At 41.1% G+C, this 27,079-nt stretch overlaps 1 protein-coding gene across 5 annotated transcripts in view; it reads right to left on the reverse strand.

Moving 5' to 3' along the window:
• Positions 1 to 27,079, reverse strand: part of akap9 (A kinase (PRKA) anchor protein 9) — a 245,974-nt gene that overhangs the window by 94,400 nt on the left and 124,495 nt on the right. For all 5 annotated transcript variants that reach the window (XM_048559679.2, XM_048559688.2, XM_048559659.2 and 2 more), the window contains one exon: positions 12,537 to 12,699. In XM_048559679.2, coding sequence (XP_048415636.2) covers positions 12,537 to 12,699 — 163 coding nt within the window. The remainder of the gene's footprint in view (positions 1 to 12,536; positions 12,700 to 27,079) is intronic.

The following is a 27,079-nucleotide window of genomic DNA, read 5'->3' on the forward strand; positions in this document are numbered from 1 at the left end:
TATGTGGGAACATTTAGAAGCTCAGTACTGAAAGGCTTGACAGAGCATGTCAGAAAGAAAGAAACAAAGAAAAGTTCAGGAGGGGCCGTTTTGAGTTGCAGGGTCAGCCTTGTAATGTGCCAAACTGCCTTCCATGCTCAAGTGACATGTAAATGTACAATGGTTGCAACCACACCCTGAATGGGTGTAATTAGTGTTTTGCTTTCTCTGTATGAACACGAGAGGTCTACTTGTGAGTAATGTGAGAGGAAAATGCATTAATCAGGCACTTTCACAGTAGAGGCTGAAGTCATCTGTGATCACAGGAAGCATCTCATTATTGTGGAGCTGCACCCATCCAGGCAAGTGGAGTGTATTCCATTATACTCCTATCTACAAGTGCCTTGTAGATGGTAGACAGGATTTAGGGAATCAGGAGTTGAGTTACACCTCACTGCAGTATTTCTAGCCTCTGACTTGCTCTTGTAGCCACTGTGTTTATATGTGGTGAGTCCAGTCAAGTTTCTAGTCAATGGTAACCCGCAGGATGTTGATAGTGGGCAATTCAGTGATGATAACGCCACTGAATGTCAAGCGGCAGTGGATAGATTGTCTCTCATTGTTGATGATCATTATCCTTGCATTTGCATGGCACAAATGTTATTTGTCTGTATCCTTTTGAAGTTCTACACTATCCTCATTATAGTTTACAATACTGTTAAGTTTGACGTAATGCAATAATTATGAAGTTGCATCCCAAATAGCCAGGTCCAGGTCACTAATGTAGATCAAGAAAGTTACAAATCCTAAGATTGATTCCTGGGAGACACCACTACAAACATTTTCCTTGCCCTATCAACATTCACTAATCTTTACTCTCTACATTGCATCACTCAGACAATTTTGTATCTGTGCTTAAGCTATCTTTTTTTTTCCAAAAGCTGTAAACTGTTCATGTCTGTTCTGTGATACTGTACTAAATACCTTTTCCAAGTCCACGTACAAAACATCAGAGCGGCACAGGGCACAGTGCTTAGCACTGCTGTTTCACAGTGCCAGCGATCTGGGTTCAATTCCAGTCTTGGGCGACTATGTTGAGTTTGCACATTCTCCCCATGTCTGCATAGGTTTGCTCCAGGTGCTCTGGTTTGTCCCACTGTCCAAAGATGTGCAGATCAGGTGGATTAATTGTGGTAAAGCCCCTATGCAGAGTTACGAGGATGGGATGATCTTCAGAGGGTCAGTGCAGACTCAATGGGCCAAATGGCCTCTTTCTGCACTGTAGGAATTCTACCAACATCATTGCCATTTTGTTACCTCTGAAAAAGACTCCAGAAAGTTAATTATATACAATTTATCTGTAACAAAATTTGTGGTCGGTCTCCATAATTAACCCACATTTGTCCATGTGACCATTAATTCTGTCTTGAGCTATTTTTCCTAGAAGTTTCCCAATCACCAAAGTTAAATTAAGTAGTCTGTGGCTGCATGGTTAATCCTTTAACCTTAGACAGTTTTGAACATGGGTGCAATTTTTTAGTATCACTGCCAAGAAGTGGAAGACAAAATAAATCATTGCCAGTGCCTTTGCAATTTCCATTCTCACTTTCCTCAATATTCTTGCATCTCATCCGGTTCTGGTGCCTTGTCATCTACTTATGTACAATTCAAAACTTTCTTGTCGATTTTAAACCATGATATGGAGTTGCTAGTGTTGGACCTGGGTGGACAAAGTCAGAAGTCAAACCGCACTCCAACACAAGCTTTCATAACACTGTTCCTTCATCAAGTGTCATCTGTCATAAGCACACAATTTCTTTTTCTAATAATAATTTCTACACCTTGGTCATCCAAGGATTGCTGGATTTGTTTCCCTAATCTTTCCCTACCTAGTGACTATACCACAACTGATCCTAAACCATGAACAAAACCAAAGCTGCTGGAAAAGCTCAGCAGGTCTGGCAGCATCTGTGGATGAGAAAACAGAGTTAACGTTTCAGGTCCTGTGACCCTTCCTCAAACTGGGTTCTGAGCTCAGTTCCAAGGGAGGGTCACCGGACCCAAAACGTTAACTGTTTTCTCCTCCACAGATGCTGCCAGACCAGCTGAGCCTTTCCAGCAACTTTTGTTTTGTTCCCGATTTACAGCATCCTCAGTTCTTTTGATCCTAAACCATCTCATCTTTGAAGGTAGCCCATTGTTCAGCTACCATTTGTCACGATAACCTTTAACTCCAATTTACTCAACCCAGATCCACTTCTACACCAGTGAAGCTAGCTTTTCCCTAATTAATTATTCTTATTTTTTATTGCAAGTGTAATTAATTGAGGAATTTTCGTTCATTATCCTTTCTCACAGTCACCCTAACTCTTATGACACAGTGATCACAATCCCCTAAATGTTCTCCATTAATGCTTAATCAGTTTGGTCCATCTCATTTCCTATGGAAGATGACACGTACTGCCTCTTTTGTCTCTGTACAAGAAATTCACAACCGTGTAAAGTTCTCCTGCCCTTTATACAACTACTACCCTGGTGCATGTTTGATTAATCAGAGTCTCGAGTAATTAGAGTCTCCTATTATATTTACTCTAATTTTGCATTTCTCCGCAATTTCCCTGCAAATGTCTTTCCTATAATCCTTCCCATTATATGGCATTGTATACATTACACCAATCAATCTGATTGCACTTTTCTTGTTCCTTATTTTAAGACCTGTCGGTCCTGTTTTGATCCCTCCAGGACATCGTCTTCCTCTGACACTGCAATGCTTTCCTTATTCAAGACTATTATCCCACACCCTTTTCATCTTTCCTGAACATGGGAAAATTGATGCAACAGCTTTTCATAACATGAGATTTTGGAAATATCAATTTTAGACAGTCCAGAAACTCAAACAAAAAATTAATTAAAATATAAACAATCACAACCACTTGTGAAATTCACACATCCTGTCAGAATGAAAGGTCAACAAATAAGTCTATACTATACCAACCAATTCATCATCCTGCTTCACCATGGACAACTGAGGAATCAAGATAAAAGAGCATTAAAAGAACATAAAATGAATTTCAGTGAATCTTCAATGTATTGTGATGGATCTTCATTTGAAGCATGAAGACCTCGGCTGTCTAAAACATTGTGGTGTGAAATGTTGCAATACTGGTTGGATATCAGTCAAACACACCACCTTATCTGAAATAGGACTTGGGGCTGATATTAGGTCATCAGTGTACAGCAGCCATGTTTGTTCTTGCTTTTCGGAGTTACAGCAGAATCTATTCTGATCAGAAAAATGCCGAGAGATTTTATGTAAAAAATCATCTGACTAGTCATCAAAACATGATACAAGAGAACTTTGCAGCCAAAATAGCCACACCCTGAAAGTGCAAGAAGGGATCTACCTGCACCTTCACCCCATCCCAAACTTTGGAGTAAATGTGCGATAATAAATAAATCTTTTGGTTTTAAATTTACAGAAGCTTAGTGCTTGAAGTCATTTAAATTGAGATAAATCACTTTAGTGTAAGAAAACATACTGAAAGCCATTTGAAAATGCCCAACTCTGCAGGTCAAACCTTCCTTTTACCTTTGACTACAAAAAAACTGATATACAGTTCAAAGTTATAAAGGCAACTTCCTCCCAATGTAACAGTTCTCAATTTTCATGCAACTACAGGAATTACTTAAGTACTGCAAAATGAATGCAACCGAATCAAACTCTAGCTCTAGCCTTTTAATAAACAAAAATGTGGGTGAAGCTGTACATCATTCCAAATTTTTGCATGGCCAGAACGGTATAAATATCTTAATGTTTCAGTAGTCTTTAACCTAGGTTGGTAGCTAGAAGCAACTCAATTCAATACTGCAGCAAAACAGTTCTAAAGTATATCCAAGTCATAAAGGAGCACTTTTATCTCAACAAACAACATGAATGATTACATGACCAATTTGGATTGTCATATAGTTAATCTTATGTTTGGTAATATCCTGCCCTATTAACATTTGATACACCCTTTTCGGAATGTCAAAACTTTTACAGGAAGTAATCATGCCTTCATGTATACAAAACTTTCATGGTGCAGTAACCCAATATCAAAACCACCATGGTGACCTTACACTAAATGACGGTGTGCTTAAGACACCTTGCAACACCAAAATATTCAGTTACTTCATCTAATGTATAATGCATATGTTCAATTCAGAAAGTAAACTTACTTTACTGTTATTACTCATGTATTGTTGAATTTCTAATCAGATAGGTTTCGCCCCTCAAATGACTGGGTGAACAATCATCAATAGGAAGATGAAAATATTTGTAATTTATGGACAATATACCTGAATTTTGAATTTTTTTTGGGTAAATTAGAATACTATAACAATAATAATAGGTCCAACTCTGTTCTTTTTACACCAGCACTGGAAATTATATGTGGAATTGCTCAATTATATGTTCAGCAGCTTGTTTTTTTTCAGACTGATACCAGGAGATTACAGGCCATATTCATCAAGCAAACACTTGTAAAATCAGAAACAAAACATCTCCTTTCAGATGAAATTCTGCAATTGGGAAGCATTTCATGAACAATCCCAATCATGTAACAACTACATGAACAATCAGTAAAGGCTCAAAACAGGACCCATTTACAAGTCCTAGAATTGCCACAAGTAGCGTTGTATTCTCTGCAAAAATGTGGCCTACAACATTTATGAGTTAATCAAAGCATGGGGAGTCGATCTCTTGTTATTTCAAAATGACAACGAAAATGAAAATAAAAGCCTACTTGCCCTTCAACCAGCTGAGAAAGGACAAAAGGTGTAGACTGAGAAGCAGACCTCCGTACTTTGAAATGATACGCAAATGAAGGAAGAATGATGTCAGAAAGACATCTTTGGGCTCCGAGTGGTTAGGGTATGGAATGCACTGCCTGTAAATGTGGTGGAGGCAGGTTCAATTGAGGCATGCAAAAGGGCATTGGATGTCTGTTTGGATAAAACTAATGTGCAGGGATATAGGGAAACGGAGGAGATTGGCACTAGGTAACAGAATTGGTGCAGGTACAATGAGCTGCACTGGCTTCCTTCTGCGCCCTAACAATTCTGTGATTGAGTGATGTCATAAACCACAGCACAATGGAAGAAGCTGACTGCCGAGTAGGATTGATGAATATTCCATGGTTTTAAAATAAAAGACTTCTGTTTGCGTTTAAGTCTCCAGTGGTTTTTTTCTTTACAATCGGAGCCATACAGCATGGGAAAAACGAGCAGTAAGTACCACATGATATGGTTGTAGGGAACAAAGCCTCGATTTTCAACATGTTAACATTTATGGATATAGGAAAAACAATGAATAAAGCTAAAAGGATCACTTGGCAACGTCCTAGGCATTGAGAATAACAATAGCAACTCATGCTGTTGGACCTATAAAGTCTTTCACACTTGGATATTGAAACTTGTCTCAAAATTGAGATACTTGTCACACAGATTAATCAAGTAACAACTTGACATTGTAAGGTATCATGCTGTATGATGCGATTATGCCTAAGTACACATAAAATGACTACCATCGCACCGTCCATCCCACTGACAGGATGGAGGACACACCAGATATGGAAGCACAGTGGTGCACAGCTAAGAGATTTGCGCTGGGTGGTCTCAACATTGACTTTAAACCCCATGACATCAGGTTGTACATGGATAGGAAAATCCTGCTGATTGCCACCTTCTGGCCCTTTTCAGTGATTAATTGCCATTTTGCTCTGTTGAACGCCAATTAAAAGACGCATGGAGGGTGACAAGGACACAAAATGTACAATGTTGATTTCCATGTCCATTGCTAAGGGTGGGTCAGTGTCACCACTACGGACCAGGCAGGCCAAGTGCTATAGAATATAACTGCAAGGCTGGCCATATGGGAGGTTGCAAGGGAGCCAATAAAGAGAACGCAGACGACTTAAAGTCACAGAAATATACAGCATGAAAACAGACCCTTCAGTCCAACGTGTCCATGCCGACCAGATATCTTAAATTAATCTGTCGCATTTCCCAGCATTTGGCCCATATCCCACTAAACCCTGATCAGAGATAATGGGAACTGCAGATGTTGGAGAATCCAAGATAACCAAGTGTGAAGCTAAATGAACACAGCAGGCCAAGCTGCATCTCAGCAGCTCAAAAGCTTTTGTCCTCCTGAGATGCTGCTTGGCCTGCTGTGTTCATCCAGCTTCACACTTGGTTATCCCTCTAAAACCTTCCTATTCACATACCCATCTAGATATCTTAAATCTTGTAATTGTACCAGCCTCCACTATTTCCTCTGGCAGTACACTCCATACACACACCACCCTCTGAGTGAAAGTCGACCCTTAGGGCCCTGCTAAATCTTTCCCCTCTCAACTTAATTCTATGCTCTCTAGTTTTGGACTCCGCTATCCTGGGGAAAGACACTGTGTATTCACCCTATCCATGCCCCTGATGATTTTATAAACTTTTATAAGGTCACTCCTCAGCCTCTGACTCTCTAAGGAAAATAACCCGAGCCCATTCGGCCAGTCCCTATAGCTCAAACCCTCCAACCCTGGCAACATCCTTACAAACCTTTTCTGAATCCTTTCAAGTTTAACAACACCCTTCTATAGCAGGGAGACCAGAACTGAAGAATGCAATATTCCACACATTGCCGAACCAAGCCGCAACATTACCTCCCAACTCCTATACATAAGGCACCATCCAATAAAGGCAAGCATACCAAATGCTTTCTTCACTATCCTGTTTACTGGTGATTCTACTTTCAAGGAACTATGAACTTGCACTTCAAAATCTCTTTAGTCAGCAATATCCTTCAGGGGCTTTGCCATTAAGTATATGAGTCCTGCTCTGATGTGTCTTTCCAAAATGCAGCACCTCCCACCTATCTAAATTAAATCCATCTACCACTCCACAGCCCATTGGCCCATCTGACTGAGGTCCCATTGTATGCTGAGGTAACCTGCTTGACTGTCTACTACACCAAGAATTTTGTTGTCATCTGCAGACTTACTAACCATACCTTCTGTATTCACATCCAAATCACTTAGGTAAATGGCAAAATACTGTGGATTCAGCACCAATTCTTGTGGTACACCACTGGTAATGGGCCTCCAGTCTGAAAAGCAACCCTCCATCACCACCCTCTTTCTCCTACCTTCGAGCCAGATCAGTATTTAAATGGCTAATTCGCCCTGTATTCCATGTGGTCTAGCTTTGATAACTAGTCTACCATGCAGAATCTTGTCGAAAGCCTTACTGAAGTCCATATAGATCATGTCCATCACCCTGCCCTCATCAACTTCTTCGTTACTTCTTAGCCTTGTCTTCGCAAAATAACTTGTTGCAGAGTATTTGTCCTTTACAGTATCAGTAGGAGCAATCATTGTACAGTCCTTATACAGACAAACTCTCATCTTCACATTGAGGATACCCTTTATCATTTTTTATGGCACTACAATCCTGCCAAATGAGATGAGTTTGAAAAACGGGTTTGAAACTTACAACTGGGCATTCTGGAAGTCCTGTGGCCTCAACTGCAGAACAGAATCAGCAACAGCAGAATTGCAATCAATTACAGTCTTTAAGCTAATAGTTCCGTATTACTACCTTTAAGTTAGTGAGCCAGTCCTGATTCAATGAAGACTGCCAAGAGCAGTCCCAGCCATTCCTAAAAATACAATGTTAACCTGCTGTAGCAACAGCAGTAGACAACTTGTATGCCAAAAAGCAGAAACAGTGTGTGATAGAGCTGCATGCAATCCTATAATCAATGGGTTACATCTAAACTGTGCAGTCCTGCCGCATCTAACCATAAATGCTGGTGGACAATCTATCAACTGAAAGAACAAGTAGGAGATTTCACAAATATCCTCTTCCCCAACAATGAGGAAGCCCAGCACAACAGTGCAGAGGTCAGTGCTAAGTAGATGATCCATCTACATACATTTCCTCTGGAAGTTTCCTGCATCACAGATGCCAATATTCACCCAATTCAATTCACTCTACACTATATTACATCACAGCTGAAGGTACTGAATACTATGAAGGCTACAGACCCTGACAACGTCTGGCAATAGTACCAAAGACTTGTGCCTCACAGCTAACCATGAATACCCAATCTGTGTCAGTACAGTTACAATACTGGACCTATCAGGCAAAATATCCTGTGAGCAAAAGGCCAGACAGATACAACTCAGCCAATACCAACACATCAGCCTACTCTCAAACAGGAGCAATTAAGACAGCTCACCATCACTTTTCAAGTGCCATTCAGAATGGGCAATAAAAGTTGGCCCACCAGTGACCTTCACATCCAACAAACTCATTAAAACTGTGATGGAAGGGGTCAATAGTGCCAACAAGCAACACTTGCTGACTGTCAGTCTGAGTCCTGTCGGGATCATTCAGCTCAAACCTTAATTACATACTTGGTTCAAAAATGGACAAGAGCTGGACTCCAAAGGGGAAGTGAAACTGATTGCCCCTACATCATGGCAGCACTTGACTGAGCATGGCATGAAGGAGTCCTAGAAAACCCAAAATCAATGGGAATCAGGCAAAAATGTCTGGTAGGAGTCATACCAAGCAGTAAGATAGATGGCTGTAGCTGTTATAGGTCATACTTTGCAATCCCAAGGTATCACTTCATGAGTTCCTCAGGATAGTGTCTAGGGCCAACCATCTTCAGTCGCTTCTTCAACGACTTATCCTGAGTTATAATGTCAGAAACAGAGATGTCTATTGGTGATTTCACAAGTTCAACACCATTTGCTACTTTTTGGACACTGAAAATCCTCTGTCCATTTGCATCAACATGGGACAACATGAAGGCTAAAAATGGAAAAATGACATGGAACATTTGTAACATACAAGTGCCAAGCAATGATAATTGCCAACAAGAAAGATTCTAACCATCACCCCTTGAAGTTCAATGACATTACTACTACTGAATCCCACACTTCCAATATTCCAAGGATAACCACTGACTAGAAACTTAACTGGACCAGCCATATAAATTCTGTGGACATAAGAACAAGTCATAGGCTAGGAATTCTGTGGCAAGTAACTCCATTGCTTGACTCCCTAATGACTGCCCAGCATCAACAAGGCATGAGTCAGGGGTGTGATGGAATGATCTCCATCTGTTTGATTGGTGAAGCTTTAATGACAACATATGCAGGACAAACCAGCCCAACTATACACCACCTTCAACATTTTCTCCTTTACCAAAACACAGTATTTACCATCTAGAAGATGCACTGCGCAACACAGTAAGCCATCTTCAACTTCATCTTCCAAACCTGTGAGCTCCACTACAGACAAAACAATGGCAGAAATGCATAAGAACACCACACCTGTAAGCCGTTCTCCAAGTCAGATACCATCCTGACATGTAACTACATCACTGTTCCTTCACTTTTGCTGGGCCAAAATTGTGGAACTCACTTCCTAACAGCAAAGTGACATTATTGCACAAAAAGGACTGAACAGTTCAAGGTGACATGAACTTGAATACATAGTAAATAGGTGAAGGAGCTGGCCATTTGGCCCTTCAAGTTTAACCACTATTCAATGTGATCATCCAACTCAGTACTCTATTTACACTGTTTTCCCCCATACCCTTTGATACTTTCAGCCCCAAGAACTATATCTAACTCCTTGAAATCGTTCAAACATTTGGCCTCAACTGCTTTCTGTGATACAGAATTCTTCAGGCTTACTACTCTCGTGAAGAAACTTTGCTTCATCACAGTCCTAAATGGGCTATCCAGTATCCTTAGATATTGGCCCCTGGCTCTGGACTGCTTGTTTTGTCGAGTTAGAATTTGACAGATTTCTGTGAGACCGCCCCTCATTCTTGTAAACTCCTGTGGAATATAGCCCTAACTGATCCAGATGCTCGAATCAATGGGAATCAGGCAAAAATCGCTGGTAGGAGTCATACCAAGCAGTAAGAGAGATGGCTGTAGCTGTTCTAGGTCATACTTTGCAATCCCAAGGTATCACTTCCTATAGTCCTATCATCACAGGATTCATTCTAGAAAACCTTTGCTGCACTCTGTCAATGACCAGGACATCTTTCCTCAGCGAAGGAGATCAAAATTGTTTACAGTACTCCAGGTGTGGTTTCACCAAGCTCCTGTACAATTGCAGCAGGACATCCTTGTTCCTGTATTCAAATTCTCTCTCTGTGAAGGCCAACATACCGCTTACCTTTTTCACTGTCAGCTGCACCTATATGCTTACTTTCACTGACTGGTGAACAAGAAAACCAGGTCTCACAGTTATAACCTCTTAGTTATCCACATTAAATTTCATTTGCCCACTCACACAACTTGTCCAAATCACACCAAAGCATTGCTGCATCTTCCTTATGGTTCACCCTCTCACCTAGACTTACATTATCGGCGAAGTTGGAGATATAAAACTTGGCTCCCTCATCTGAATCATTAATATATACTGTGAATAACAGGGGTTCTCGTATCCTAGTCCCTGTGGTACGCCATGAGTCATTTCCTCCTGCTCACAAGATGATCTGACTATTTCAACCTTTTGTTTCCTATCTGCCAACTAGTTCTCTACCCATCTCAGTACATGACCCCAAATACCAAGCTTTTTAAATTTACATGTTAAGGTTTATGCAAGTTGTTACTGAAAGTTTTCGGTAAGTCCAAGTAAACTTCATCCACTGGCTTCTCCTTTATCAACTCTTATTGGACCTTCAAAGAATGCCGGTAGATTTCCTTATGTAAATCCATGCTATGACGGATATTTTCACTTGTATTCTTGCATTTCCCCTACTATTGATGTCAGGCTAACCATTCCGTAATCCCCTAGTGCCTCTCTACTACCTTTTTTAAACAATGGGGTTACATTATTTATGTTCCATAGGAACCACACCAAATTCAACAGATTCCAGAAAGATGGCCACCAATATATCCACCATTTCCAGCACCATTTCGTTTCGTACTCTGGGATGCAGATTATCATGGGCTGGGGTTTTATTTGCCTTTACTCCCATTCCTCCCTCTGTGTTGTACAACATTTTTGGGGCATTATTTTGTCCTCCTTTATGAGAAGAGGACAAAAATTTGTATTTAATTGGTCTGCCTCCTCTTTGTTCTCCCCTGTTTCTGACTGTAAGGGAGCTATATTTGTCTTCATCTATGTTTTTCTCTTCATACACCTATATAGGCTGCCACAATCAATTTGTATGTTCTGTCGCAATTGACACCAGCTGGTCCTGTTAACGAGGTTCCTGATTGGCCCAGATTAACAACCCCAATCAGGAAAGCCTTGGCTGACCAATATCACCAGGAGATCAGGACTCCAATCTGCCAGCCACAGTCAGTGTACTGTACGCAAGTTTTAAATAAAAGTGACTCGGTGATGGGATACTGGCCTCTGTGCAGTTATTTCAATTCCTCATCGCCTTCTCTCCTCCTCTACTCTCACCTTTTAAATCAATCACGTCATCCTTCTTGGAAATCTAACTTGTTCTCTCTCTTTAGGTCAAGGGCATTTTTTGCTATTTTATATGCCCCTTCCTTGAATCTAAAACAATGCCTAACTTCCCCTATTAGCCATGATTGAGCCACCTTTCCCATTTTATTTTTGCACCATGTAGAAATGAACAGTTATTGCAGTTCCTCCATGCACGCTTTATACAAATTTTTACTGTCTGTTTTTATGTTACTTGTTTGTTTGCCTTCAATTATTTTCTTCCTTTTATGATCAACTTCTGCTGGCTTTTAAAACTTTTCCAATCCTCTAATTTACCACTAATTTTTGCCACACTATTTTTCTTTTCAATTTGGTACTATCCTCAACTTCTCTGGTTCGCCATGGTCATTCCTAAAGTCCTTCTACCTCACTGGGTTGACCTTTGTTGGAGTTATGAATTATTTTCTTCAACATTTGCCTTTTTTCTCAACCTTCTTTTCTGTTAAACCATAGTCCCAATCCTCTTCAGCCCTTGTTCCTATATAATTATCCTCATTTAAGATTAGCACAGTTGTCTCCAACTAAAGGTTCTCATTCAAAACCGAATGCTAAACTCTACAATGTTAAGTCACTGTTTCTAGGGGATTTTTACTCTGACATCATTTAATTAATCTGCTCATGACACCTGATTCATTTGGGTTGTCAGTATGGGAGACACTGTGCAATCTATACCTATCGTCTCAAACTAACAACTTGATTAATTTCATTGAGTGACACTCCAAGCATATAACCAGGCATTCAGAACTTTACTTCAACAGTACAGATAAAAATGTTCAATTAAAACCGAAAGAACTGCAGATGCGTAAATGAGAAACAAGAACAAAGTTGCTGGAAAGACTCAGCAGGTCTGACAGCACCAGTGAAGGAAAAAAACAGAGTTAACATTTCGGGTCTGGACGTGAAACATTAAGTCTGTTTTTTCCTTCACTGATGCTGCCAGGCCTGCTGAGTTTTCCAGCAACTTTTTTTTTGTTCTTAAAAGGGATCAAATTTGATTTTAAAAGTCTTGTTCACATTTAACATACCTTCTGCTTTATGAAGTTCCAATGCCAACTGCTCCCTAGCCTTCTGCTCTTCATTAATTCTCTCAAGTAGTTCGTCTTGGCGTTTATGTAAATCATCAATCTCAGTTTTTCTTCTGACAGATTTTCGCATGAGGTCCGTCTGAGTGACCCTGGCATGATCAAGCTACACACAAAGCATATTACATGAATTAATCTTGAACAATTATTTATCAGTTCTTAATCAACACTTACATATGTACTAAAGATAATCACCATTTGCTAAGAGCTTAAGTACACATATTAAGTACTGCAATTCTTATTCATTTACAGGATGAGGGTGGTGCATTTATTATCCATCCCTAATTGCCCAGAGGGCAGTTAAGAGTCAGCCACATGAGAGTCTGGAGTCACATGTTGGCCAGACCAGGCAGGATGGTGGTTTCCTTCCCTAAACGACATTGGTGAATGGGTTTTTCCCTGATAAATGACAATGGATTAATGGTCATCGTTACACTCTCAATTCTAGGTTTTTACTGAACTCAAATTCTACTATCTGCTGTGTTGGATTTGAACCCCGATACCCAGAACAAAACCTGGGTCTTTGGATTAACAGTCAAGCAATAATGCGACTAGGCCATCGTCTCCCTATGATATGTTAATCAGTTTGAGCTTTGTTCATTAATGAAACGTGTTTGGAAGAGCTCTGGTGGTTAATTAGAAACTACAGTGCACTTGATTGTTTGAGTAACACATGCCTTTTCCTTGACATCTGAAATTTAAAATGAATTGAAAGCCTCATTTTTTTCTATTTAGTAGAAGTCGTTCAGAAAAATTTACACTAATAAAGATAGAACATAGAACGTAGAACATTACAGCACAGTACAGGCCCTTCGGCCCTCAATGTGGTGCCGACCTGACATTCCGATCTCAAGCCCATCTAACCTACATTATTCCATGTACGTCCATATGCTTATCCAATGATGACTTAAATGTACCTAAAGTTGGCGAATCTACTACTGTTGCAGGCAAAGCGTTCCATTCCCTTACTACTCTGAGTAAAGAAACCATCTCTGACATCCGTCCTATATCTTTCACTCCTCAATTTAAAGCTATGCCCCCTCCTGCTCGCTGTCACCATCCTAGGAAAAAGGCTCTCCCTATCCACCCTATCTAACCCTCTGATTATTTTATATGTTTCAATTAAGTCACCTCTCAACCTTGTTCTCTCTAATGAAAACAGCCTCAAGTTCCTCAGCCTTTCCTCGTAAGACCTTCCCTCCATACCAGGCAACATCCTAGTAAATCTCCTCTGCACCCTTTCCAAAGCTTCCACATCCTTCTTATAATGCGGTGACCAGAACTGTATGCAATACTCCAAGTGCGGCTGCACCAGAGTTTTGTACAGCTGCAGCATAACCTCTTGGTTCCGGAACTTGATCCCTCTATTAATAAAAGCTAAAACACTGTATTATGCCTTCTTAACAGCCCTGTCAACCTGGATGGCAACTTTCAAGGATCTGTGTACATGGACACAGTACATGCTCATCTACACTACCAAGAATCTTACCATTAGCCCAGTATTTTGCCTTCTGGCTACTCCTACCAAAGTGCATCACCTCACACTTGTCTGCATTAAACTCCATTTGCCACCTCTCAGCTCAGCTCTGCAGCTTATCTATGTCTCTCTGCAACCTACAGCATCCTTCGTCACTATCCACAACTCCACCGACCTTAGTGTCATCTGCAAACTCCACTGACGTTAGTGTCGTCTGCAAAACTCCACTGACCTTAGTGTCGTCTACATAATGTTTAAGTATTCAGTTCACTGTACTGGGTACCTAATCTTACGGAATAATTGTAATTTGCCCCATCTACTCTATGTAAAGAAGTGTTAACTGAAAACACATTGAAATATATAGTACATAATTTGATGCTGCTATATTAGAAATATTAGGACAGATTCTTAAAAACAAATTAACTTTGTAAAAGTCTTGAACTATATTTCCCCAGAAATGTAAGTGTCCTGATCTACTGGTGGTGCATAATTTCTGAGACTGGAAAGAGATGTGCCTAATCCAAAACAACTTTATAGAATTAAAGACACTTACATACATCAAAAACTACATCACTTGTGATATGAATGGAGTATTCACCCTGGGGTGGGGATGATGGAAAGAAAAAGTGAAAGAAAGGAAATTGGCTTCAGGTCTTGAAATAGCTTCATATAGCAGATCAAAGACTTGAGATACTAAACAATTGGACAGCTTTCCAATCCACCTGCTTTTCTCTGGCAACTGAGAACAGGTCTCATATCAGTTTCATAGACAATGGGGAGTGCAGATGCTGGAGAATTCAAGATAACAAAGTGTGGGGCTGGATGAAGACAGCAGGCCAAGCAGCATCTTAGAAGCACAAAGGCTGACGTTTCGGGCCTGGACCCTTCATCAGAAAAGGGGGATGGGGAGAGGATTCTGAAATAAATAGGGAGAGAGGGGGAGGTGGACCCAAGCTGGATAGAGGAGAAGATAGGTGGAGAGGTGAGTATGGGTGGGGAGGTAGGGAGGGGATAGGTCAGTCCGGGGTGGACGGACAGGTCAAGGGGGTGGGATGAGGTTAGTAGGTAGGAAATGGACATGCGGCTCGAGGTGGGAGGAGGGGAGAGGTGAGAGGAAGAACAGGTTAGGCAGGCGAGGACGAGCTGGGCTGGTTTTGGGATGCAGTGGGGGGAGGGCAGATTTTGAAGCTTGTGAAAACCACATTGATACCATCGGCTGCAGGGTTCCTAAGCGGAATATGAGTTGCTGTTCCTGCAACCTATGGGTGGCATCATTATGGCATTGCAGGAGGCCCAGGATGGACATGTCGTCTGAGGAATGGGAGGGGGACTTGAAATGGTTCGCGACTGGGAGGTGCAGTTGTTTACTGCGAACTGAACGTAGGTGTTCTGAAAAGCGGTCCCCAAGCCTTCGCTTTGTTTCCCCAATGTAGAAGAAGCCACACCGTGTGCAGCAGATGCAGCATACCACACTGGCCGATGTGCAGGTGAACATCTGCTTGATGTGGAAAGTCATCTTGGGCCTGGGATGGGTGTGAGGGAGGTGGTGTGGGGGCAGGTGTAGCACTTCCTGAGGTTGCAGGGGGGAAGTGCTAGGTGTGGTGGGGTTGGAGGGCAGTGTGGAGCAACTCCCTTGTCCACTCCACACTCCCATCCAACCCCACCACACCCGGCACTTTCCCCTGCAAGCGCAGGAAGTGCTCCACCTGTCCCCACACCAACTCCCTCACCCCTATCCCAGGCCCCAAGATGACTTTCCGCATCAAGCAGATGTTCACCTGCACATCGGCCAGTGTGGTATGCTGCATCCACTGCACACGGTGTGGCTTCCTCTACATCGGGGAAACCAAGTGGAGGTTTGGGGACTGCTTTGCAGAACACCTACACTCAGTTTGCAGTAAACAACTGCACCTCCCAGTCGCGAACCATTTCAACTCCCCCTCCCATTCCTTAGACGACATGTCCATTCTGGGCCTCCTGTAGTGCCATAATGATGCCACCCGTAGGTTGCAGGAACAGCAACTCATATTCTGCTTGGGAACCCTGCAGCCCAATGGTATCAATGTGGTTTTCACAAGCTTCAAAACCTCCCCTCCCCCCACTGCATCCCAAAACCAGCCCAGCTCGTCCCCCGCCAGCCTAATCTGTTCTTCCTCTCACCTCTCCCCTCCTCTCACATCAAGCAGCACCTCCATTTCCTAACCTCATTCCACCCCCTTGACCCGTCAGTCCTCCCTGAACTAACCTATCCCCCTCCCTAACTCCCCACCCATACTCTCTTCTTCACCTATCTTCTCCTCTATCCATCTTGGGTCCACCTCCCCCTCTCTCCCTATTTATTTCAGAATCCTCTCCCCATCCCCCTTTCCTGATGAACGGTCCAGGCACGTCAGCTTTTGTGCTTCTAAGATGCTGCTTGGCCTGCTGTGTTCATCCAGCCCCACGCTTTGTTATCTCACATCAGTTTCATAACAGGTCTCTCATCAATTTTAGCAATAAGGTAAAATTGATTAAAACATAATAAAATTTTGGACTACACATGAATATAACTTCAAAGAAGTGTGCAACACTATTCTACCCATCATATTTGAAATGTTATATACACTCTTAGAACATAGAACAGTACAGCACAGAACAGGCCCTTCAGCCCACAATGTTGTGCCGACCATTGATCCTCATGTATGCACCGTCAAATTTCTGTGACCATATACATGTCCAGAAGTCTCTTAAATGACCCAACTTTTAACATGTGTTGACCTTAATGTTTTCCACAATTTTTTTTAAACTGCAATACAGAATGACACCTTCAATTCCTACACACAGTACCAGTTTTCTTCCTTCAGCAACAATTTGATTACTTATATAAATCTGTAAATGATCTGTTACTTCAAGACTTTAACTAAGCAGAGCTTGCTTATATAGTATGAAGTGTATGAACAATAGTAGAATTTAAGGTGTAGTTTTAAAATATCTATTCTTCCAACTTAATTTAGCAAAACCCAGCAAAGTCCATACATTCCATAAGCTCTTGACAACTTTGAGTTTGCTTAATATTTTAGAGTCATAGAGTTGTACAGTACGGAAACAGACTTTTCGATCCAGCTGGTCCAGATATCCGAAACTGATCTAGACCCATTTGTCAGCACTTGCCCCATCCAGGTGCCTTTTCCATGTTGTAATTGTTCCCACCTCCAGTACTTGCTCTGGCAACTCGTTCCATACATGTACCACTTTGTGTGTGAAAATGTTGCCCTAACAGGACTGTTTTGAATCTTCCCCTCTTATTTTAAACCCATGCCTATTTTGGACACCCCTACTCTGGTGAAAAGACCTTGGCTATTCACCCTATCTATGCTCCTCATGATTTATTAAACCTCTATAAGGTCACCCCTCAGCCTTGACACTCCAAGGAAAAAAGCCCCAGCCTATTCAGCCTCTCCCTGTTGCACGTACCTTCCATTTCCAGCAACAGCCTGATAGATCTCCTCTGAACCCTCTCTAGCTTAATAACAGAGCTGGATGAACACAGCAGGTCAAGCAGCATCAGAGGAGCAGGAAGGCTGACGTTTTGGGCCTAGACCCATCTTTTATGTTTCCTGAAAAAGGGTCGAGGCCCAAAATATCAGCTTTCCTGGTCCTCTGATGCTGCTTGGCCTGCTGTGTTCATCCAGCTGTACACCTTGTTATCTCAGATTCTCCAGGATCTGCAGTTCCTTCTATCTCTAGCTTAATAACATCCTTCTTGTAACATGACGACCCGAACTGGACACAGTACTCCAGAAGGGCCTCATCAACATCCAATACCACCTCAACATAATGTCCCAACTTCTATACTCAAATGCGATAACAATGAAGGGAAGCATGCTTAATGCTTTCTTAACCACCCTATCTATGATTCAAACTTCAAAGAATTATTAGATTAGGTTAGATTAGATTCTCTAAGTGTGGAAACAGGCCCTTCTGCCCAACAAGTCCACACTGCCTCTTGAAGCTTCCCACCCAGATCCATCCCCCTATAACCCACACACCCCTGAACACTACGGGCAATTTAGCATGGCCAATCCACCTAGCCTGCACATCTTTGGACTGTGGGATGAAACCGGAGCACTTGGAGAAAACCCACTCAAACACGGGGAGAATGTGCAAACTCCGCACAGACAGTTGCCCGAGGGTGGAATCGAACCCAGGTCCCTGGTGCTGTGAGGCTGCAGTGCCAACCACTGAGCCACCGTGCCGCCCTATGTACCTGAATTATGTACCTGAACCCCTAGTTCTACATTACCCAAGGTCCTACTTTAATTGTATATTACTGTTTGTTTCACCAAAATGCATTTATCCAAATTAAACTCCATCTGTTACTCTTTAGCATAAATGACAAAAGTGAAATAAGTACAGATCCCTGTGGAACATGCTAGTCACAGGTCTCCAGTCCAAAAACAGTCCTCTACATTACTCCTTGTCTCCTGCTGTAAAGTCGATTTTGTACCCATCTGGCAAGCATGCCCTGAATCCCATTGATCTAACTTGACTAATTAGTCCACCAAGTGGAACACTGTCAAAGGCTTCATTAAAGTCCAAGTAAACAATGACTACCACGGTGCGCTCTGGGTTATTTCCTGAAAAATATTCAAATCAAGTTAGTGAGACATGATTTCCCTCGCACAAAACCACATTGATGATCCCTAATCATTCCTTCCCCCTCCAAACGCAAACAAATTATATCTTTCAAAATCAACTCCAACAACTTGCCACCACCAAATTCAGACTCACAGGTCGACAGCTTGCATGCTTTTCCTTACATCCTTCTTAAACAAAGACATGACATTAGTCACTCTCCAGTCATCTGGCACCTCACCTATACATGATGAAAAAATATTTTTTCAAGGCACACTGTAAATTTCTCTCTAACTTCCCACAATGTCCTGGGATACACTTAATCAGATCCCGGAGATTCAACCATCTTTGTATTCTCTGAGACCTCCAGCACTTCCTCTTCTGTATTGTGACCGGTTTTCAAAATGTCAATATTTACTTCCGAGTTCCCTAGCCTCCATTTCTTTCTATGCAGTAAAAACTGACACAAAATATTCATTTAATATCTCACCCACCTCCTGAGGTTCAACACAGGAAAGACTTCTTTGATCTTTAAGGGGGATTAATCTCTCTCTAGTTGTTCTCTTGCTCTTAATGTATTTGTAAAATCTTTTTGGATTATCCTTAACCTTATTTGTCAAGACTTTCTCATATTATCTCTCTGCCTTCCTGATCTCACTCTTAATGTCCCTACACTTTTTATACTGTTCAAGAAGATTCATTTGAAGCCAGTTGTCTGTATCAAATATATGGTTTATTTTTATTCTTGACTAGAACCTCAAAAGCTTTATTCATCCATTGCTCTGATTATACCAGGCTTACCTGTTCACTTTAAAAGAACGTAATGACTCTTAACTCCCATTATCATATTTTTGAAAGCCTCCCACTTGTCACAAAACCCTTTAGGGGCAGTGTATTCTGATCAACTTTTTGTCATTTCTTGTCTCATACCATTAAAATTTGCCTTATTCCAAATAAAAATTTTAATTTATATGGAAGGTTTATCCTTTTCCATAACTATTTGAAAACAAACAGAATTATGACCACTAGACCTAAAATGTTCTCCTACTATCACTTCAGTCACTTGCCCTGTCTTATTACCCAAGAGAAGGCCACGTTTTGCTCCTTCTCTAGAAGGAAGATTTAAATATTAATAAAGAACTTTTTCTTGAACTTATTTGACACATGCTTCACCATCGAAACCTTTAGCACTGTGGTAGTCCCAGTCAATGTATTGGAAGTTAAATTCAACTACTATTACAATCTTATTATTATTATATATATCTGAGATCTCTACACATTTGTTCCTCAAGTTCCCTTGGGCTATGGAGGGGAGGGTTGTCTACTGTACACTTTCATCAAGATCCTAGAGTCAGAGTTGAACAGTAGGGAAACAGACCTTTTGGTCCAATTCATCCATGCTGACCAGATATCAAAAAATAATCTAGTTCCATTTGCCAGCATCTGGCCATATGCCTTGACACGCTTCTCAATCATATACCCATCCAAATGAATGTAAAATGTTTTAATTGTACCAACCTCCACCACTTCCTCTGTCAGCTCAATCCATACAAGTACCACCCTCTGCAAGGAAAACGCTGCCCCTTAGGTCCCTTTTAAATCTTTCCCCTTCGCCTCAAACCTTTGCCCTCGAGTTCTGGGCACCTTCATCCCAGATGATCTTTCCTTTTTTATTTCTAATTTCAAACCATGTATTTTCACTGGCTGATTCAATTTTGATTTTTCCCAGCAACATCTTTATAAATCTTTTCCGAACTCTTTCAAATTTGTGGAAGTGGCAGTGTTGGACTGGGGTGGACAAGGTCAAAACTTACATGGCACCAGGCTATAGTCCAACAGGGATAGTAGGAACTGCAGATGCTCGAGAATCTGAGATAACAAGGTGTAGAGCTGGATGAACACAGCAGGCCAAGCAGCAGGAAAGCTTTTTTGCTCCTATTATGCTGCTTGGTCTGCTGTGTTCAACAGACTTATTTGAAAACACAAGATTTCAGAGTCTCATTCCTTCTTCAGTGTTAGTTAGAGAGGTAGTATCAGACACAGAATTTACAAGTAAAAGATGCAAGGTTCACACCATTGACAAGGACGTATTAAACAAAGCTAAGATGCTGTTAAATGTTCAATCAGTTAGAAGGTTTTAGAATGTATATGTAAATCCCCAAATTCCTTTCAAGTCACAGCTCTGAGAGAACTAATGGTTTTATCAGTGTAAAGAAGAGGTGACATTTCAGGTCAGACAACGTATGTAAGGTGTGCACATGCTGTAGCCGCATTTGGTGCCAGTGATGACAGCCTCAACTGGGATCACTAGACGTGAACCCACCACACTGTCCACTCTGGTGCACGTGCACTCGCTCCCTCTTACGCACACACAGTCTCTCCCTCATGCACACGCTCCCTCTCTCCCTTCTTCACATCCCTTGTTTTCCAGAATAATTTACTCAACGATGGAGTATTCATAATCCTCCAAGTGAAGAAACGTCTCCATGTCTCAGGTGTAAATGACTCACCCTGAGACTGTGCCCTAGATTCCTCAGCCTTTAGAAACAACCTCTCAGTGTCTAAACATGTTAAACCCTGTCTGTACCTTCTCCGTTTCAATGAGATCACCTCTCATTCTCCTAACATCTGAGTATATATCCAAGTTTCTCAGCTTCTAAGTACAGGACATCTCTCAAATGCCAGGAGCCTAGAAATGAAGAACAAACCTACATAAAATTCCAAGTGTGGCTTCACTCAAGTTCGGGGTAACTTCCTTATTCTGCTACTTCAATCCCTTGTAATAATGATCAACATGCCATTTGACTTTTGAATTGCTTGCTTTACCACCATGTTAACTTGGTGTTCCTTGCAAGAGTACACTCAAGTTTCTTTGAATATCAATATTTATAGGTTTTCTGCTTGTCATGGTCAGTGGCTACTGATGGGTACTATTATGCTCTATTTACCGACTACAATTCATGCATCTTATTAAGTAAGTTCAGAATAATTAGCCAAGAACTTAGTCAGAATTGGCATCCATAAACTAGAGACTTGTTCTCAAAAGATACAACAGAATCTTCAAAACAGATTAACACTCATAAATGTATGAGTTAGTGACAAAAAGGAGTACAGAGTAACCTCAAACCCCTACAGTAAAATTAGAATCTTATTGCAGAAGATTTCTCATAGCTTTGCATAAACCATACGCCTTATGAAAAGTTTCTCGATGCCTGTGAATCATTAGTTATTCTGAACAGAGCATCCTAGAAGAATCATCAATCTCTGTATGGTGGTCGCTGCAGAATAAGATGGGAGTCAAAACAATGTCTGTAACCCCGAACCTACAGGCACTTTAGATCTTTGATATCAAATGCAAATCAACCATATATAAAGATATTTTCTTGTCACATGAGATTATCATCATATATTGATGCATTTTAAATAACAATTAAACTCATCAACAAATACACAAAACTTCAAAATTGAAAATACACATTCTCAGCAACTAAAAAATGTTTCCAGGAACATGTCCCTTACAAAGTCAACACAGGCAAGATGAGCCAAATGACCTCCTTTTGCAATGCATGATTGTATACAACAAATCAATAAATGAAACATCAAGTGAATTTTAAAGAGCTCATGAATTCTACTTAATGTTCAATCCTCTAGCAACCTGTGCACTACAAAAACATGACTGCAATTAAAGTATTCACCAGACAATTATTTTTAATAGGTAATTTAACAAAGAGTTTCACATTCAAATTATACTGTTGTGTTATGCAATGTTTACAGTAAGCAAAGTACAACACATGAACATTGTTAAATCTGTACTTTGAAAATGACCCAATATCATAAAGCTCAAATGACTAATTAGGTTTTTCAATGATAGTAGGAACTGCGGATGCTGGGGAATCTGAGATGTACAGGGTGTAGAGCTGGATAAACACAGCAGGTCAAGCAGCATCAGAGGAGCAGGAAGGCTGACGTTTCGGGCCGAGACCTTTCTTCAGAAAAAGAAGGGTCTAGGCCCGAAACGTCAGCCTTCCTGCTCCTCTGATGCTGCTTGGCCTGCTATGTTCAGCCAGCTCTATACCTTGTATATCTAAGGTTTTTCAATGTAAAGCTTTATAATAGCAAACTAAGTTTGCAAACTAACCAAAAGTTGTAAATTTTAACTGTCAATTGTTCAACTTCCCTATTTTTATACAACCTTAACAAAATATTACGGTGGCAAAAATAATTTAAAAACATTACTGAGTGTAGGCACTTTAGAAAATAGAACATAGAACAGTACAGCACAATACAGGCCCTTCGGCCCATCATATTGTGCCGAACTTTTACCCTAAACGTAATGTCTATCTAACCTCCACCCCTACCTTACATATCATCCATGTGACTACCTAATAGCCACTTAAATGCCCCTAATGAGGCTGACTCCACTACCCTCTCTGGCAATGCATTCCACGCCCCAACCACACTGAATAAAGAACCTACCTCTGACGTCTCTCCTGTATCTACCTTCACTCACTCAAACTATGCCCCCTCATAATAGCTACCTCTACCCTAGGAAAAAGTCTTTGGCTGTCCACCTTATCTATAACTCTGATCATTTTGCACTCCTCTACCAAGTCACCTCTCATCCTTCGTCGTTCTAAAGAGAAAAGCCCCATCTCTCTCAACCTTTCCTCGTAAGACCTTCTCTCCATTCCAGGCAACATTCTGGTCAATCTGCCCTGCACCTTTTCCAACGCTTCCACATCTTTCTTGTATTGAGGTGTCCAGAACTGGACAAAATACTCCAGATGTGGCTAAACCAGGCTTTTGTATAGCTGGAGCATAACTTCACGGCTCTTGAACTCAATCCCCCGATTAATGAAAGCTAACACACCATACGCCTTCTTAACAACTCTATCCACCTGGGAGGCAGCTTTCAGGGAACTATGGACATGAAACCAAAGTTCTCTCTGTTCCTCCGCACTGACAAAAATCTTTCTGTTAACCCTGTATTCTGCTTTCAAGTTTATCCTTCCAAAATGAATCACCTCTCAATTTTCAGGGCTAAACTCCATCTGCCACTTCTCAGCTCAGCTCTGCATCCTATGAATGTCCCTTTGTAACCTAGAACAGCCCTCCGCACTATCCACAACTAGATCCACCTTCGAAACATCTGCGATCTTACTAATCCACCCTTCCACTTCTGCATCCAAATCATTTACAAGAGTAATTGTACATACTATTTTATTCACAAATTATTTTGGAATCATAGTAAAATTACAGAACTGAATTTGGTCATTTGACCTATTGCATCTATGCCAGACAGAGAAGAGCTCATCAACCCAATCTCATTTTCCAGCTCTTGCATAACACACCCTCTAGTCTACGGCATTTCAAACGTATATCCTTTTCTTTAAGTGCAATGCGGATTTCTATCTCTTGCAGCCTTTCGGGCAGTGACCTCTTGAGCTATGGTCCCTGCTCGTGGATTTCTTTTTTGGAAAATAAATCCTTTATGTATGCTCTATGTTCCTCATAATTTTACACACCTCAATGAAATCTGTCTCCTCAATCCAAAGAATATTAACTCTGCCCATTATATGTAGCATAGTGGCTCAGTGATTAGAACTGCTGCCTCACAACACCAGGAAATTGGGATTCCCCCAGTTGCTCTGGTGTTGCCTCCAACCCCCCACCCCGCAAAGTCCAAAGATGTGTGGGTTAGGTGGATTGGCTGCGCGAAATTGCCTCTTAGTGTCGAGGAATGTGCAAGCTAGGTGGATTAGCCGTGGGATATGTAGGACTATACAGTAATGGGTTGGGTCTGGGTGGGATGCTCCAGGGAAAGAAACAAAAAAAAAAGTGAGGTGGGTGGCATGGTGGCTTAGTGGTTAACACTACTGCCTCACAGCACCAGGCAACTGTATTCAAATACAGTCTCCGGTGACTGAAGTTTGCACGTTCTCCCTGCGTGGGATTCCCCAGGTTGCTCTAATTTCCTCCCACAGTCCAAAAATGTGCAGATTAGGTGGACTGACCATGAAAAACTGTATGAAGCATCTAGGGATGTGCAGACTAGGTGGGTTAGCTATGGCAAATACAGAGGGTTGGGAAACTGTGGGAGCTCTGGGTTTGGATGGGAGGCTCTTGGAGGGTTGGTGTAGATCCAACGGGCCGAATGGCCTCTTTGCGCATTGCAGAGATTATATGGTTATACTAAAATTCTCCAGTCTGCAACATCTTTACAAATCTTGCCATATCACCTCTAGTGTAATGCAGAAACCAGAACTGTACATACCACCACAGATGGACAATTGTTGAACAATTGTTTTATATAATTCTAGTACAACTTGACTTTAACACTATTTCTGAGCTATTAATATAAATTCAAATGTTCCTGAATTGAACAAGTTTGTAGGTTCACCTAGTTTCACAAAATATTACTCTAATAAAATTTTTTACACTATTTCAGTTTCATTGAAATAGCAACACTGACACTTTTAACCCATTTCACTTGTACTTTAAGATAGAGAGAACAAAATCAAAATAGTCTTAATACTCACTGTGTACGGTGGGGTAGGCAAGGAAATCTGTGAAACTACTCTTAGCAAGTGTCCATCCACATCACTATAATGACTTATCGCAGTGTGGACCACTATTGAATTTAGCTCCGTTAAATGTGTTGAAAAAGTAAATGGCCGAGGCAATGGAACACGTGACTCAACTTCATAAACTTCATCTTCTTCACCTTCTGGCCAAACATTGTTTAAAGTATCAGAAGTATATCTCCGCTGAATAGACTCCATATCAAAAAACATTTAATCCAACTCTTGTACATGGGTTTTTAGTTCACAGTAACATCCTTATTCTTTTACTATTGAGCTCGAGCCTTGTCAAAATCATCACCAACTTGAGATATTAACCCAATGCAACATCAAATTGGTTGACATTTTTTGCTAGTCTTCAGCAAACAAGGTCCATTTGACAGTTGATCACAAGTTGGAAGCAGTGAACAGATAGCAACTTGGCAAAGAAAGCGAATAGATCACTTCTGTTTAGCTTATGACAGAATGCCTTAATTTTAATCAATTCCAAAAACACTTAAGAGAATTAAGTTCCATGCTTCACTTTATGAAACTCACAGATGATGAGTTAAATAGTCGGTTGCCATTTCAACAAAGTTCACAGCTGATTTAAAAAAAAACACATCTGCTGCAAACCAAGAAATCCACCTGGCACTTATGCTTATCTGCCTCAATGTAGATAAATTGATCACTGGAGCTCGTCTTATTACGTACTTGGGTCTTCATATAAAACAGCATATATGGAACGTTGAGGACACATTTCAAAAATGGTTGTTTTCGTAGGAGCACAAGAGCTGTAGTCTGCTTCCTGAATCTGATTATACACTAACTGCTTCCTGGATTTAGATTTTGCATGTAGTATAGGGGAGTGGCATAAGTTCATACCTCCAAGCAACCTAGCAGGTGTGACTGCAAACAAAGGTTGGTCAACACAGAGCCAGTAAAACAGGATTTAAAATCCACGTCAATGCAATTGCTAATTACTGGTGCCAAGAACTTTGCATTTTAATGTCAGAAAGCTCACAAAATTATGTATCTTTTTGAAAAAAAGCATTCGAAATGCATTCCATAGCTACATCTCCAAAATTAGATGTCAATCTTGGCTCGATGCTACAGCATTATCAGAATTAGAAAGTTGTGGGTATGAACCTCATTCTGGGATATAAGCATATAATCCTGGTTGAACGATCTGGACAGTAATTGCTACAATGTCACAGGCATTACTTTTTAGTTGAGATGTTAAAACTGAGGCGTTGCCTGTCTTTGTATATCATACTTTCTCAATAACAGGTGGGGAGCTCTCCAAGTATGCCAGCAACATTAATTCCTTAATTAACCCCACTACACAGTCTATCTAGTCAATTATCTCATTGATATTTGAGAGACTTATTCTACACAAATTGGCTAGCCTTGAAACTGACATTTCAAAGAAGCTGAAGAAAGCTAATGGCATGCTGGCCTTCATAACAAGAGGAATTGAGTATAAGACCATAAGACATAGGAGTGGAAGGAAGGCCATTCAGCCCAGCAAGTCCACTCCGCCATTTAAATCATGGCTGATGGGCATTTCAACTCCACTTCCCTGCACTCTCCCCGTAGCCCTTGATTCCTTCTGAGAGCAAGAATTTGTCGATCTCTGCCTTGAAGGCATCGAACGTCCCGGCCTCCACTGCACTCTGTGGCAATGAATTCCACAAGCACACCACTCTCTGGCTGAAGAAATGTCGTCTCATTTCAGTTTTAAATTTACCCCCTCTAATTTTAAGGCTGTGCCCACGGGTCCTAGTCTCCCCGCCTAACGGAAACAACTTCCTAACGTCCACCCCTTCTAAACC

Source organism: Stegostoma tigrinum, chromosome 2 (genome assembly GCF_030684315.1).
Source record: "Stegostoma tigrinum isolate sSteTig4 chromosome 2, sSteTig4.hap1, whole genome shotgun sequence".
In the NCBI taxonomy this organism is placed as follows: Eukaryota; Metazoa; Chordata; class Chondrichthyes; order Orectolobiformes; family Stegostomatidae; genus Stegostoma; species Stegostoma tigrinum.